Below are 16235 nucleotides of genomic sequence, written 5' to 3'. Positions count from 1 at the left end.
TTCACTAATCATAAAGCTGGCCCTGCAATACTGGTTTGCCCACATGTGCATCTACACTGGCAAGTCCAACAGAAGTACCTGCCCTACTGCTAAATACTCCAGAACACAAGTGACCACCTTCTCCTCACTTGCGTTCTCCCATGTGTGTCTGTTTCGCTCTTCCTCACTTCCCTTTGCCTTCTCTTTGCTGCATCCTGCATGTTGCATCGCTGGTCCTGCAACATTTCACACCTCAGTGTGGAGGATGAAGAGACTCAAATATTGGAAGCCACAGGTATCACTGCTACTTAGATGGCTGGTCTGACATTGGAATAATTGTTTCCAGCTGAGGCCTACACTAACAATAGTGCCAATGGTTCAGTTACTTCCCCTAAGTGTCCACTCAGTGCATCTTCCTGCATGAGCCAGAAGCAATTTGAAACACTGAGGGCTAGGTCCTTCAAGCACAGTGGGCATGGAGCTCCAACCCATCAGTGGGTGATACTCAAATGATCCAGTGGGAGAGCAGAGCCCTGAATTGCTTCCTCTTTGGCTTGGGACTCGTGCTGGTGGCTGGGGTTTGGGGCGGCTCCAGCCACAGTGTGGGGTTCAGGGCTTCTCTGGCCCCAGCAGGTGGAAGGGGTGGGGCAGGGGGCTAGTCTCCCTGAATGGGGGGTTCATTCACCGCCCATGAGAATAGGGTAAATATTCTATGCCATTAGCCAGTAGCTGGAATTTGCAAATCTGGTTGGGAGTTACAATCAATGTCTGTGACTCCCTGTCTGTACCACTCTGTCTGCATCTGCCCTATCTTTCCCCTTTGCCCATCTGTTTTACACCTTTCTCACCCAGTGGCGATGAGTTATATGGGACCATGGTGCCCGGCTCCAGGAATATTCAGGGCCGGGGGACAGCTCCACCAATGTTTGGAGCCAGGTCTCTGCCCTGGCCCTGCCTGGAGTGTCCCCCAGCTCCTGCCTGGCCCCCCCCCCACGCCTCCCCTGGGACCCAGAGCGTCCCTGCCTGATTGAAAGCAGGCAGCTGCCCTGCCGCTCCACACTGTTCTCCCTTGCTTGCACTGCCTAAGGGCTTGTCCACGCTGGCACTTTACAGCCCTGCAACTTTCTCGCTCAGGGGTGTGAAAAAACACCCCCCTGAGCACAGCAAGTTTCAGCGTTGTAAAGCGCCAGTGTAGACATGCACCAGCGCGGGGAGCTGTGCTCCCAGCACTGTTAGCTATTCCCCTTGTGGAGGTGCTTTTTGTGGAGCTATTCCCCTTGTGGAGGAGCTGTGCCGCAACTACGCAAGCCATGTTAAAGCACGGCCAGTGAAGACAGGCCCTAAGCAACAGCAGCGCTGGCGGCAGGCTGAGGCAGCTGGCTGCTGCTGCACCTGAGGAGGGGGAGGAGGCGCACACATGACTGGCAGTCCTCCTCTCCCCTGGGACCCACCGGGAGGTGACACTGAGGGGACTTCAGGCCAGGAGATATCTGGAGTGGACCTCACTCCCCTGAGCATCTGCTGGGGCTTCGGTGAGTGTCTGACCCTGTGAGCCACACCCCGCCCCCAAGCCCGCAGTCACCGCTCCTGCCCCACGCTGAGGCTAGGGTGAGGGGCAGCAGGCTGTGGCAGGGGAGGAGGCCACATGTGATGGCACCCCCCCCCCTCCCTGGCACCCACCCACCACAGGGGAGGTGCGGGGGCTTCCTGGACCTGAGCAGCTGAGGCTTGGGTGAGTGTTGTGACGCCCTGTGCCCCCCACCCCCAGTCACCAGTCCTGCCCCACCCTGGGCAAGGGGCAGCCCCATCCCCCACCCCCAGTGAGGCTATGGTGAGGGGCAGCAGCAGGGGAGGAGGCCACACATGATGGCAAACCCCCCCCCCCAGCATCCACCATAGGAGAGGCGAGGGAGCTTTCTGGACCTGAGAGGGGCCCTAGGAGCATGTGCAGTGACGGTGCAGGGTGAGTGTGCTGCCGGGGGGGATGAAGCGGGGTCCCTCTGCTGGAGCTCGCTGCTGCCAGCGGGGAGAGGGCTGTGGGGAGTCCTCCTCTCTGGCCCCAGCCCCGGGGCAGCCTGTCTGCACCCCAAGCTCCTCATCCCCGGCCCCACCCCAGTGCCCACGTCCCCAGCCAGAGCCCTCACATCCTGCACCCCAGCCCTGAGCCCCATCCTACACCCCAGCTGCCTGCCCCAGCCCAGACCCCAACTGTGGAAGGCTCTGACTTCTTTGGGAGCGTGCACAAAATGGGCTGGTTCTCAGGACCCTCACATGGCTCAGACCCTTCCCAGTTGATGAGGTATCATGTCTTCCCTCTTCATATCTGGGAATCTAGGATCTAATGGACAAGGTACTCTTCTTGGCCTTGGACTGGGGGAGTGGGAGGTTGTTTTCTTTCAGGAAAGGGGTTGTCAGTGAAGGGTTTAAGGAGGGAGTCATGGAATATAGGGTGCACCTTGAAGTAGCAGGGAGGTTGAAGTTCAAAGGTTACTGGGTTTATTTGCCTGCAGATCTGGTAGGGTCCTATGTACTTGGTGGTCTAATTTACATACAGATCCGCCTGTCTTGAGATGCTTTGCCGATAGCCATACCTTTAGTCCTACTGCAAATATAGAACCCTCCTGCTAATGACCGTCAGCATGAGGTTTGTATGCTTTCTTGGCTGCATCTAGGTTTTGTTTCAACTTTTCTTATGTCTGATGGATTTGACAAACCAGGCCTGAGTTTGTGGGAACTGTGGGTAGTACTTAGTGAAAATGGAGATGGAAGCCATAATTTGTAAAAAAGGAGGGGGTGGGACTCATATTGGTTGAAGTGTGGTCTGCGTTGCTATGGGCAAAGTCCACATATGAAAGCAGTAAGGCCCAGTCATTTTTGTGGTAGTTGGTGAAGCATACCTAGTTCACGCTTCGACTGGCTATTGGTTTGTGGATGGTAGGCAGTCAGTGCATGGAGACACGCCTCTGGGAGACAGAACACCTCCTGCTAAAACTCAGACATGAACTGTGAACCCCAGGCTAAAGCAATGTGGTCTTGGAGGCCATGGAGGTGGACAACATGTGTGATGAGGAGATGAGCAGTATCCTTGGCAGTGGGAAGATGTGAACGGGGAATGAAGTTTGCCATCTTTTTCAGTTGATCCATTACTGTCAGTATGGTTTGGCATTCTTCAGATTCTGGTAATTCAACAATGAAGTGCACTGTAAAGTTAGCCCAAGGCCTTGAAGGGGTCTCAGAAGGTATTGACATCCCAAAGGGTTTAGTTTGGGGAACTTTGGTATGGCCGCAGGTGTCACAAGACTTGATGAAGGCCTGAGCATTGGACCACACTTTTGGCCACCACAATGACAAACATGCCATGCAAGTGGTCTTTGCTTGGCTGAATTGGCCAGCCCAAGGGATATCAGGGCAAATGCATAAGGCCTTCAAACGGGGTTGTCCCTCAGGGACGTAGGTTCCCCTGTGAACTAGGAAAAGTCCATCTTTCTATGTGAATTTACCCTGTGATTCAGTTTGGAAGTTTGAGAGTGTCTGGGCAAAGAGCTCATTTGATAGGGAGGAACATATCGTCATGAACAAATTGGATAATGATGCTTTGCCAAGGAAGAGATGTGATTTCAGGAGGCTCTTCAGGTTCTTCTTTTCAGGACAGAGCATCTGATTTACGATTGCAGAAGCCAGGACGGTAGGTGATAGTAAAATCAGACCCAGAAAAAAGAGAGCCCAGCGTAGCTGTCACTGAGTTAGGGCTTTATCCGTGCACAGGTATTCTAGATTTATGTGATCAGTGAACACCTGAATTGGGTGTCTGGTGCCTTCTAGGTAATGCCTCTGGATCTCAAAAGCCACTTTGATGGCAAGTAGTTCTGTCAGGGTTCCTTCCCCACTCTGAAATCTAGGGTACAGATGTGGGGACACACATGAAAGACCCCCTAAGCTTATTCTTACCAGCTTAGGTTAAAAACTTCCCCAAGGTACAAACTTTGCCTTGTCCTTGAACAGTATGCTGCCACCACCAAGCGTTTTAAACAAAGAACAGGGAAAGAGATCACCTGGAGACATCTTACCCCCAAAATATCCCCCCAAGCCCTACACACCCCCTTTCCTGGGGAGGCTTGAGAATAATATCCTAACCAATTGATTACAAAATCAAAGACCCAAACCCCTGGATCTTGGAACAATGGAAAAATCAGTCAGGTGCTTAAAAGAAGGATTTTATTTAAAAAAAAAAGAAAGGTAAAAATCATCTCTGTAAAATCAGGATGGAATATACTTTACAGGGTATTCAGATTCTGGGCAAAACCTTAAAGTTACAGAAAATGGGAATAAACCTCCCTCTTAACACAGGGAAAATTCACATAAAACAAAAGATAAACTAATCTGCCTTGCCTGGCTTACCTATACTGGTTGCAATATTGGAGACTTGGATTAGGATGGGTTGGAGAAGATGGATTTCTGTCTGGCCTCTCTCAGTCCCAAGAGAGAACAACCACATAAACAAAGAGCACAAACGAAAGCCTTCCCCCCCCCAGATTTGAAAGTATCTTGTCCCCTTATTGGTCCTTTGGGTCAGGTGCCAGCCAGGTTAGCTGAGCTCCTTAACAGGTAACAGGATGTTGCCCCGGCCAGGAGGGATTTTATAGCACTGTATACAGAAAGGTGGTTACCCTTCCCTTTATATTTATGACAAGCTCCTTGTCTAAAATGTCATAATTGTGCTCGGCAGGAGTGAGCTTGCAGGAATAATACGTACAGGGATGACCTTCTTTGTCAATGCCCTGTTTCTGAGACAGCACCGCCCCAATGGCAGCATCAGGTTCCTGTGTGAATGGCTGATTTGGGTCCAGATGTGTGAGGATGGGCATGAAGGTGAACTCCAGCTTCAGATGATCACAGCCTTCTTGGGCTTCTGGCCTCCAAGCAAACTTGGTGGGTTTTTGCAGCAGAGATGTTATAGGGGCCAGGATTCGGGAGCAGTCCCATCTATAGAAATTCACAGACCCAATAAAGTGCTGAATTTCTTGACTGCTTCGTGATGTTTCCCAGTCGCTAACCATTTTCCACTTTCTGGGGATCCATGCTACCTCTCTCAGCAGACAGAACGTAGCTTTAGAATTCCATGGTAGGCTGATTGAAGACACATTTCTCCAGCTTAGCATAGAGCCCATGTAGGCAGAATCTTTCCAGGACCTTGCACTCATGCTGGTTGTGCATAGGCTGGTCATCAGAGTAAATTAGGATGTCATCTAAGTAGGTGACCACATAGCGGTTCAGCATATCTCATAAGACATCATTAATTAGATCAGGGGTTCTCAAACTGGGGGTCGGGACCCCTCAGGGTGTCACGAGGCTATTACATGGAGGGTCACAAGCTGTAAGTCTCCACCCCAAGCCCCGCTTTGCCTCCAGAATTTATAATGCTGTTAAATATATAAAAAACATGTTTTTAATTTATAAGGGGGGTCGCATTCAGAGGCTTGCTATGTGAAAGGGGTCACCAGTAAAAAAGTTTGAGAACCACTGAATTAGATGCTGAAAGGTTAGTAAGTCCAAAAGGCACCACCAGATGTTCAAAGTGGCCATACCAAGTGTGAAAAATGGTTTTCAATTCATCACCTGACTGGATTCTGACTAGGTTGTATGTCCCTCTGAGGTCTAACTTGGTGAATACCCGGGCTGCTCTTACCCAGTCCGGGAGCTCTGGGTAGTGGGTATCAATTCTGCGCTGCAATTTGATTTAGAGTATAGTAGTCAACACGGAATCTTAAGGAGCTGTCATTCTTTTTCATAAAGAGGAGAGGGGCCCCAGCCAGGGATGTAGAATGCTCAAGGAAACTTTTCTCCAGATTCTCAGATTCTGTAATCCTTAAGAGCGGCTAATTCGTGTTCCAACATGGAATGCATTCAGCTGAACAGAATCTTGGCTCCCGGCTGTAAGTCAATCAGACAGTCATATTCCCTGTGAGGAAGTAGTATCTCCGTTTTGTTTTTCGAATATGTCTGAAAACTTGGTATTTTGTGGAGAGTGATGGTTGACCCTAGTAGTAAGCAGGCCTGCTGTGTTGCCCGAACATCTCTCTGTGTTGCTGAAGCCCAGGCAAGGCATCCAACCTGAGGTTCTGGAGTCTCGAGCCTGGAAGTCAGGAGGCAGATGTCCTGGCAAATCTTAGAATTAAATGTAATGGTTTGTTGACACCATCAAATGGAACCGTGAGGACCAGATCAGGTTAAATTGGAGAAGTTCATAGTGCTCCCCAACCATCACTTCCAAAACTATAGTTTTCTGATGGATGAGGTGAGCAGTGATCCATCAACTGTCTCAACTAAATCACGGGCTATCTTAGGTTGTTTGGGTAGGCTGAGTACTTGAGCCATGGTAGTGCCCATTAAGTTATCACCCCTCACAGAGGGCCCTGACTGACACTGGGGCCAAAATATCTGTCCGAAATCCCAGAGCCAGAGTCGTAACTGGAGTTGTAGGAGACATTTTCAATATGTTGGGCCAGGCAGCCAGAATGGATTGCTGGAGGGGGCTTTGAGGAGTTTTCTCGATGTTGCTCAGGCTTGACCCCCTTACCAACGCTCGGCATGGTTGTTTCCTGGAAGCACATGGCTCGGGGACATAGCAAGACAGACAGACACCATGTGGCCATTGCCACGACAGTAGAAACACAAGTACTCTCACCACTGGTCCAGTCAGGTCCATGCCACGTCCACCTATGTGGGCTTGCGTGGGTCAGCCTTTGCAGGGGTTGTGGGCAGTGCCTGGATGCAGGGTGGAATCCCTTTCCTTTCAAGATGCCATTCCCTGAGTCTGGTGTTGATTTGGAGACCCAACTTAATAAATGAATCTAGATCAGTGGGAGGCTCCACACAGGCAAGCTCATCTTTTATTTCTTCGCTGAGAGCAAGACAGAACTGGTGTAGCTGGGCCACCTCATTCCAAGCCCTATCCACCGCCAGGCATCCAAAGCAGGCTGCATATGTTGCAGTTGACCCCAAGGCCTGGTGGAGTCTCTGTAGGGCTGCCTCTGCAGTGCGAGCTTGGTGTGGGTCATCGAAGATTGTCATAGTGGCCCTCAGGAAGGTGTAGGCCTCTAGCAGTGGGGTAGGGGTAGGCATAGGTGCTCTAGCAGAGCAGTCACTGTGTCCAGGCCCTCACCTGTTGGAAAATCATGACTAATCCCACCTTTGCCTGGTCCATCTGGTAGGCATTGGGCCATGGCTGGAAATGGAGCCCCTAAATTTGCTACAAGTCCCATTGTAGAACTCTGGTAATGGTACTGTGCATTTGGGTCTTGATGGCATCATGGGTCCTATGATCTGTTCTTGCAGGGTGCATTTTTCTGCCTGAAGCTGGTCCACTGCAACATGTAAGGCTTGGTTTTCCACCTTTAGTGAGCAGTCTGCTCCTGGAGGCTCAGTGGCCCCTATGGCAAAATACCCATAGCTGCTGGAACTAGGGATGCTGGGGTGCTGCTGCACCCCGTAGCTTGAAGTAGTTTCCACTATACAGAGGGTTTACAGTTTGGTTCAATGGCTAGCAACACCCCCACTATACAAATTGTTCCAGCGCCCCTGACCGTACGTGTGGGTTCCATACCCTTTTCAGGTAAGATGAGTCTAGGAGGAAACTGAAGTGGTCTGAGCAAACTGTACTGCCTGGTGGCTGAGGCAGGATTGGGAGCAGTCTGGAGCAGTATTCAAGTGTGCGCCAATGGTCAGGTAGCCAGCAGGTCAATTCATATCAGAGGCAATCTGGAGCAATGGTCAGAGTTCTCTCAGGCATCAGTAGCCGGAAGATCCAATCCAAGGGGCCAGTTCAGTGGACTGGGGAGGCGAGGTCAGGCAAAGCAGCAAGGTAGGGTCAGGTGAGGCAGCAGGGCAAGGGGGTCTAGGGAACAACTAGCAGGCAATGGTCTGTAGCTCAGACAGCTTCCTCTTGCTGTTGGGGCCTTTCTATAGACCAGGTATCCAACGAGAGTGCAGCCTTCTCCATCCAGTCAGGGGCCTGTGGTATGGCTGCTGTGGGCCTGTAAGCCTTGAGCACTAAGGCTGTTGGTTAGGGGACTGGTTCAATGTATCACCATGGTTCAGTGGCTAAGGAAGCCAGCTAAGGAGCTGGCAGGCGTGGCTTCAATAGTGGAGTCCCAATATACTTGATTTGTTAACTTTTTGTGCAGCACTTTGAGCACCTTGAATGAAAGGTGCTGGACAATAACAAAACAGGAGTTGTGTCACTGACTGGCCAAGCTAAATATTTCCAGGGGAAGAGGGAGGTTTAGGCTCCCATTACTATAAAACTCCAGAAGGAAAGGATGTAACCTGAAGTTATCACTGTTGTTTCTTCTTTTTCTTTGAGGTGGGTTTTCACATCTCTTTCCCCCTCCTCTTTGCAGGATATGGGAGCTGGAGGGAACTGGCTAAAGCTCTGGCAAACAGGAACATCCCTGCTGTGGACCCAAACCTTCAGTTTTACTATCCTGAGAAGCCACTACATCAGGTAAGGAGGCTCAGGGGTGGTCTTAAACATTCAGGGGAAAATTCTCCTTCTAGATCTGCATGGCAGATCCCAGCTCCTGTATTCATCTCTCCCTACATGCACAGAATGAGAACAGGCCATGGACCAAATTCTGATCTCAATTATAATGATCTCAATTACACCAATGTAAATACAGAACAACTCCACTGCAGTTTAATGGAGTTAGGTTGGATTTACATCAGTACAATGGAGGGATAACTAAGAATGATGAGATGAAATTAAGAAAAGGAGAACTTAGGCTAAAAGCTAGTGTTGTGTGGGATCCTGCGTGTCAAGCGGGCCGCCCCAGTTGGCCCAGTGTAGGGTTGGTACACCCCGTTGCACAAGCATTAGGTCTCCCTATGGGATCAGGCAATTGCTGTAAAGAGGGCCCAGGACCCCTGGTGGGGCCGAGCAAACGGTCTGCAGCCCCTGGGTTGGGCAGAGCAAAGTAAAAAGTCTATGGCCCCATAGCCTCGTGGCTGAGGCAGGCAATAGTTGTGGTTCTGACCCTGGGCAGGGCAGAACAAACAATCAGTCTGCAGCCCCTGGGCAATCAGTCTGCAGCCCCAGAGCAAGCAAACAGTAACCATGCCTAGTGGCAGGTGTGTGGTGGGGAGGTAGGGGAACCTTGGCCCACCCTACTCCACCAGGTTCCGACCCAGGGCCCTATGAAGCTGGGAAATTCCCTGTTAAGGGTTTAAGCTCAGCTTCTATTACATTCCCTGGGTCATTTCCTCCACAAGGTGCATTTCAGGCATCTCCTCAGCTGGCAGTGGCTCGGCATCCCAGTCAGTCTCTGCGGTCAGCTAGTCGTCCTCAGCATAGTCCAGGTACACGATTCCTACCATTTGGAGAGTCGCAGGTGCTTCTGCAGGAGCCTGCAGCACACATCCTTCCTCCTCCTCAGCCAGCCCAGGCTGAGCTGGCCTGCCTCCGTTTAGCTGTCCCTTCCCCCTGGAGCATGCGCAGCAGGGGCGATGGGGTGTGGTCTCCTGTGCCCACAGTGATTGGTCAGGCACTGCAGGGTTGGTACACCCCATCACAGCAAGGGAAAAGCTCGTAATGAATGGTGAGACGTATCACACTAAGGAATAGTCTTCCAAAGGAAGTGTTAGAGATTGGTCAAAGCACTGGAGAATAAACAGATGTTAACAACTAATTTACAGCTCAAAGTTTGTGAAGGGGACAAAGATAGTTATTAGGGTGACTTGGGTCCTCCAGCTGACATGAATGAGAATAGAGACTAGATTAGTGCAGGCTAGTTATGTAGAAATATATTAGAGAGAAGCAGACCATGATGTTGGAAATCCACAGACTGAAACTTACATACTTTGGTCACATTAGGCATAGAGATGGAAATAACCTTGAGAAAGTTATTATGGAAGGAACGGAGGAGGGTCATCATAGTACGTAGATCAGCAAGGAGATGGATGGATGGATGGATGGTCACTAGAAGGTCAGCTGCTGAGTGCTCGAAGTTAATGATGGATCTTGAAGGCTTTTCAAAATTCTGTTATGATGTCACTGATATTGAGGCATGAATAAATGGATTTAATTAGCTTATGCCTTGACTACACAACACAGTTTTGTTGGCAAAAGGCAGCTTTTGGCGGCAAAACAGTGAAGGTATTGTGACAAAGTTCCTGCTCTACCTTGGTGGGTCTTGCACTTATTGGCGTATTTGCTCACCTTGGAGCTTCACGGCAGCCCTCAGCTTGGCCATTTTTCTGAACCCACAGTCCAGGTCGACTCCTCCTGTGTCTGACCAGGAGTTGGGAGGATTTGGGGGGAACCCGGGCCCGCCCTCTACTCCGGGTTCCGGCCCAGGGCCCTGTGAAATGCCACTGTCTAGAGTGCCTCCTGGAACAGCTGTGCGACAGCTACAACTCCCTGGGCTACTTCCCCATGGCCTCCTCCCAACACCTTCTTTATCCTCACCATAGGACCTTCCTCCTGGTGTCTGATAATGCTTGTACACCTCAATCCTCCAACAGTCCGCGTTCTCACTCTCAGCTCCTAGTGCCTCTTGCTCCCAGCTCCTCACATGCACACCACAAACTGAAGTGAGCTCCTTTTTAAAACCCAGGTGCCCTGATTAGCCTTCCTTAATTGATTCTAACAGCTTCTTGATTGGCTGCAGGTGTTCTCATCAGCCTGTCTTAATTGTCTCCAGAAGGTTTCTGATTGTTCTGGAACCTTCCCCGTTACCATACCCAGGGAAAAGGGACCTACTTAGCCTGGGGCTAATATATCTGCCTTCTATTACTCTCCTATAGCCATCTGGCCTGACCCTGTCACAGTATACACACTGCAATGCCACTTTTGGCAACAACACTCTTCAGTTTTGGCAACAAAATAAAACCACCTCAACAAGGGACATAAGGCTTTTTGTGCAAAAGTTTTGTCGACAAAGTGCCAGTGTAGACACCATGCTTGATTTTATTGCTTTAATTGGCCTCCAGAAGGTGTCCCACAATGCCCATCCTGACCGCTCTGGTCAGCAGTTTCAACTCCACTGCCCTGCAACCAGGTAAACAACCATCTGCCACTTGCCCTTTAAAACCCCCAGAATTTTGCTTTGTTTGCTCGGCGTGGAGATATCACATCGCATCTTCCCAGCTGACCATTACGGCTCCACACAGCAGACGCTCTCTCACTTGGACCACTGCGGAGCTGCTGATTCTGATCAGTATATGGGGAGAGAAGGCTGTGCAGTCCTAGCTGCGCTCCAGCTGTAGGACTTTCAATACCTACAGGCAGATTTCTCGAGGCTTGTGTAAAAAGGACTATGATCAGGGCATGGTGCAGTGCAGAGCAAAGATCAAGGAGCTGAGGCAGGTGTACCAGAAGGCGATGGAGGCAAAGTGTCACTCCTGTGCTGCACCAAAGACCTGCCATTTCTATAAGAGCTGGATGCTATCCTCGGTGGCAACCCCACCTCCACTGCCAAGAGTCCCGGGGATACTTCAGCAAGCCTGGAGCTGGCAGAAAGTGGACCTAGCCCAAAGGACAAAATCATTGACGAAGAGGTGGAGTTAGACGATGATGTGGAGCCCACTGCAGGGTTTCCTGGTGGTGTGTCCAGTCAGGAGCTTTTCTCCACTCTGGAGGTGTCTAGCCAGTCTTGGCAGTCACACTCTGGTGAGCAAGAAGCAGGAGAGGAGATTCCTGGTAAGTGGCTTTGCTTTGTGAAGTGCAGAGGTGGGTTGAGGGCATAGAAATGTACAAGGCTGGCTGTGTTTCTGTGTGCTGGACATTTCCCTGAGCAGCTAAGAAGTACAGCGGAACAGGGTGTTGATGCACACTGAGATTTCATGGGAATCCTCCAGAGAGATCTCTAGGAAAGTTTCCTGGAGGTACCTGGCAATCCTCTGCCAAAGGTTCCTTGGCAGAGCTGCTTTGTTCCTTTCCCCATTGAAGGAAACTTTCCTGGGCCATTCTGCAATCATGTGCACAGGGACCAAAGCAGCACACAGATGAGCAGAATAGGAACTGGGTCAGAAACCGCAAGTGTGCACTAGAAGCACCCTTGCTTCCTTGCATACCCTCAGGACTGAGATATCTGGTACAATGACCCCCGCCTGTGGAAAAGTGTGGGAAAATTTAGACTATTGTCCCTAGTCAAGTGCCCATCGACCCTTTCATATTGCTGTTCTTCCCATGTAGAATGCCCTCTGTCCCAGGGTAAACTGACCAAACTTGTGGTGTTCACCGACATGTGTACTTGTCAAGGGACAGTGAGAAAGTGATTGGTATGTTATTAGAGGTGTATTTTACTGTACTGTTTAAATGCTGTGTGTGTACTTAATAATCATGCTTTTATGTATTGTTCCTTGTGCTTCTGCAGATGTGGCTTTTAGAGGCATCACCTACTCACCAGCAGAGCACCTCCACCAGATAAGTAAATGCCTGAGACAGAGCAAGGAGGACATGTTCTGGGAGCTGCTGCAATACTCAGATGCAGAAAAGAGGGAATGCGTGGAGTGGAGGGAAATCAAAAGGCAGGACAGGAAAAAAAAAGAGGCCTGTTAAGGACGCTACTAAGAGGATGATTAAAGTTATGGAGGAGAAAACTAAGATGCTGAAGTCCCTCATAACACTATAGACTGAGCAGATGCATGCTTGCCCTCTCCATAAGCATATTCAGAACTCTTTCCCATGCCCTCCCTAAACTCCACCTGAGCATTCTTTTCTGCTTTCCGGGACTTCTTGCTTTCCTGTTCACTCCACCTCACGGACATTTTTTCAAATGATAGCTGGACTTATGCACAGCTCTGAAAGTCAGCCCTTCCTTGGTACCTCCTTTCCCAGCAAGTGTGTGTGTGGTGGTGGTGGTGTTTTCTCTGCAATAAAAGAAAAGTTTTTTAATGAATGATAAGTAATCTTTATTTGTTTCCTGAAAATTGTGATATCAGGCAGCAGCAAGACATACACAAGCAGTTTAATCATTTGCTTACTGGAATCCTAGGCCACAAAAATCACAAGTACTTCCTAGGAAAACTCAATTTCATTAAGCATTGCGGTCCCGAGAATAGTAATATACATTACTGGTTCTCATTTTCAGAGTGTTGCCTCAAAGACTCCCTGATTCGAATTGCCCCCACCTTGTGCCCCTCTAATAGCCCTGGTATATGGCTGCTCAAATTCAGCAGCCAGGCGGTCTGCCTCAGCAGTCCACCCTGAGCAAACTTTTCACCCTTACCTTCACAAATATTGTGCAACGTACAGCACATGGCTATGACCATGGAAATATTATCCTCACTGAGGTCTAACCTGCCATAAAGTCATCACCCTTTAATCTGCCAAATGCACATTCTATGGTCGTCCTGCACCTATTCAGCCTATGAACTGCTCCTTACTGCTATCCAGGTTTCCTGTGTAAGGTTTCATGAGCCATGTCATTAACAGGTATGCTGGGTCTTCCAGGATCACTATGGGCATTTCAACATTCCCCACTTTAATCTTCTGGTCTGGAAAGAAAGTCCCTGCTTGCAGCTTTCTGTACAGGCCGGTGTTCCCGAAGATACATGCATCATGCACCTTTCCAGACCCCCACCACCCTTGATGTCAGTGAAACGCCAGTGGTGATTCACAAGTGCCTGCAACACTATGGAGAAGTACCCCTTCCTACTGATGTACTCCGTCGCAAAGTGGTCCGGTGCCAAAACTGGAATATGTGTGCCATCTGTGGCTCCTCCGCAGTTCGGGAAACCCATTTCTGGAAAGCCATCCACTATTTCACATACATTGCCAAGACTCACGGTCCTTTGTAGCAGGATGCGATTAACAGACCCGCACACTTGCTTTAAGACACCCCCAACGGTCGACTTTCCAACTCCAAACTGATTTGTGACCAATTGGTCGCAGTCTGGAGTCACCAAGCTTCCACACTGCAATTGCCATATGCTTCTTCACTGAGAGGGCAGCTCTCATTTTGGTGTCCTTGCGCCATAGAGCTGGGGTGAGCTCTGCACACTGTTCCAGAAAGGTAGCCACTGCTTGTCATCCCAGACCTGAATGACGATGTGATCTCACCACTCAGTCCAAAAGCAACAGTCCACCATGTGCAACTGTTCCGTGAATGCCAAAAGTAATCTAATGTTGCTCCTATCCATGTCAGACAGCACATCAGGCAACTGTGAATCCTGTTGAGTTAGGAACTTCACAATAAACTGCACTTCCATCCATGATGTGTTAATGGCAGAAGAGCATTGGAGAGCAGTGCGGGATCCATCCTTTCACACAGAGATGGTGGGATGAACAGCAAACAAGAAAAATGCCACCAACCAAAGACAGAAGCACATGGAATGCTTGGACGGAAAGCAATGCATCATGGGACATTGAGCCCAGACCCATAATGTGCTGCAATCCACTTCACCTTTCCACAAGACCTAGCGGCAGAAGGTGTCCGGCGGAACTTGTGGGATAGCTATCGACAGTGCACAGCTCTCAATGTCGATATTAGTGCCCCAAGTGTGGGCACGCTGTGCAGACAGAGGGAGTGTAGTGTGAACAGGAAATACTGGTTTTCTTATGCACTTTTTGATCCGACAAAACTCTGTAGTGTAGACAAGGCCTTAGTCATCAGTCCCAAAGGCAGAGTGTGCTTATGTTTCACTACACCTGTGACTGATCAGGAATTTTTTAACAAAATGTTTTTTTCATTGGGGAAAAGATCAGTTTTAATGAATTTCTCACTTTGACAAATTTTGGGAGGAAAAAATGCAATATTGTAAAAAAAAACCAAAAACCCTCATTTCAACATTGTCTAAATGAGAAATTCCCTTTTACTGGGGTAGGGGTGGGGGGTTTAAAAGGACTGTTTAGAAATTTAAGCTAATTATAGTAAAAACAAACTGAAACAAAGTGTAAAAGGTCAAAATCAAAATGAAATGTTCAACTGACCCACACCTATATACCCCTCCCCTCCCCCAAGGTGTTGTTTTGTGCACATTTGCAATTTCGACTTTTCATCCTGAATCAGGATTGAAAAAATTATCAGTCTCAAAAAATTTCCTGGGCTGGGAGGACATTTTCCAACCCAGTACTACTTGTAGGCTTTTAGAAGCCACTGGGCACTTGCTGTTTGCTCACATGCAGGGGCGCTGAAACAATTTGTATGGTGGGAGTCCTGAGAGTCATTGAACCAAACTGTAAAGCCTGAATATGATGGAAACCACTCCTGCACCCCCCACCCCCTAGTTCCAGCACCCATGCTCACATGGACTTGTGAAAGCTTTTCAACCTTGTGTGTATGTGATCAGTCACTTATAAGATGATTTTTTTTCTTTTATCTACATGTCTCTTAGAACCAAGAGCAGCAAAGAGGTGCAAGGAATAGGTCTGTTTATCCAGCCGGGGAAAACTCCGTCCCTTGGATCCCAGAGGTTGGTGTTTTCTGGAACCATTTTCTATCAGAGGATTGTAACTAGAGGCTTCTGTTTCTTTGGGAGTCCAGTGTCTCCCACCCCCATCCCTGTTTAATGAAAGCTTTGGTTCTGCAAACCAAAGAAAAAATCTGGAAAGACAGGAATCCCCAGATTCCTGGAGATTTGGCTTCTGACCCAGCCACTCAGGCACCAGAAATCCACCCTCAGCCTCTGGAAAGCAGCCAAATTGCTACCCCCTTAAAGGTGATGTTTGTTCAGAGCTGAGAATGTGTAGTACGAAGAATTCAACAGGCAAATACATGACTGTGACATGTAAGTGTCTCACACTGTGCTATTGCTCTGGTATTTGCCTGTTGTACAACCCCTGTATCTTGTGCATAGAGGTCTTGTCACTTCACTGACACTTCTGGTGAGCAGAGACCTTCTCAGGTGACCCTTGAGAACCTGAGTAAACATTTCCTTTATGCCTCATTTATTCTTCCCTCCACTGTCCCCTTATTGTACTACTTCTCTTCAGATAATGGAGCAATGCAGCATGTTGATAATGAGAGAAGCACCAACCACTGGGTGTTTTGCTAACTTAGTAAATTCCAAAAGCTGACTGGACACACACACAAATTAGAATGGCCTCTGCAGTTGCTCTAGCTAGGAAACAAACTACAGTCCTAATGCTTCAAGACAGAAGCTGATCACCAGCTGGAGGCAAGAAGAAATTTCCCCACTGGCTATAACATTGGACAGCTTGGGGCATGATGAGGGAGTTAAAGCTTTCCTTGAAGCATCCAGCAGTGGCCACTGTCTGACACAGAAAACCAGTCTAGAAGATGGACCATTACTGTGTT

The 16235-nt window shown here is 49.1% G+C and overlaps 1 protein-coding gene across 2 annotated transcripts in view; it reads left to right on the top strand.

The window, feature by feature from the left end:
* The window catches only part of B4GALNT3 (beta-1,4-N-acetyl-galactosaminyltransferase 3), a 98527-nt gene that overhangs the window by 47144 nt on the left and 35148 nt on the right, over positions 1-16235 (top strand). For both annotated transcript variants that reach the window (XR_012155903.2, XM_073320751.2), the window contains exons 2-3: positions 8379-8482; positions 15313-15390. Coding sequence is in view for 1 of the 2 variants with exons in the window: in XM_073320751.2 (XP_073176852.2) it covers positions 8379-8482; positions 15313-15390 (182 nt within the window). In the remaining variant the exon portion in view is untranslated. The remainder of the gene's footprint in view (positions 1-8378; positions 8483-15312; positions 15391-16235) is intronic.

The sequence above is a fragment of the Lepidochelys kempii genome, chromosome 1, assembly GCF_965140285.1.
Source record: "Lepidochelys kempii isolate rLepKem1 chromosome 1, rLepKem1.hap1, whole genome shotgun sequence".
NCBI classification, from domain to species: Eukaryota; Metazoa; Chordata; order Testudines; family Cheloniidae; genus Lepidochelys; species Lepidochelys kempii.
The sequence above is the reverse complement of the archived record's forward strand: the minus strand, read 5'-3'. Positions and strand labels throughout refer to the sequence as shown.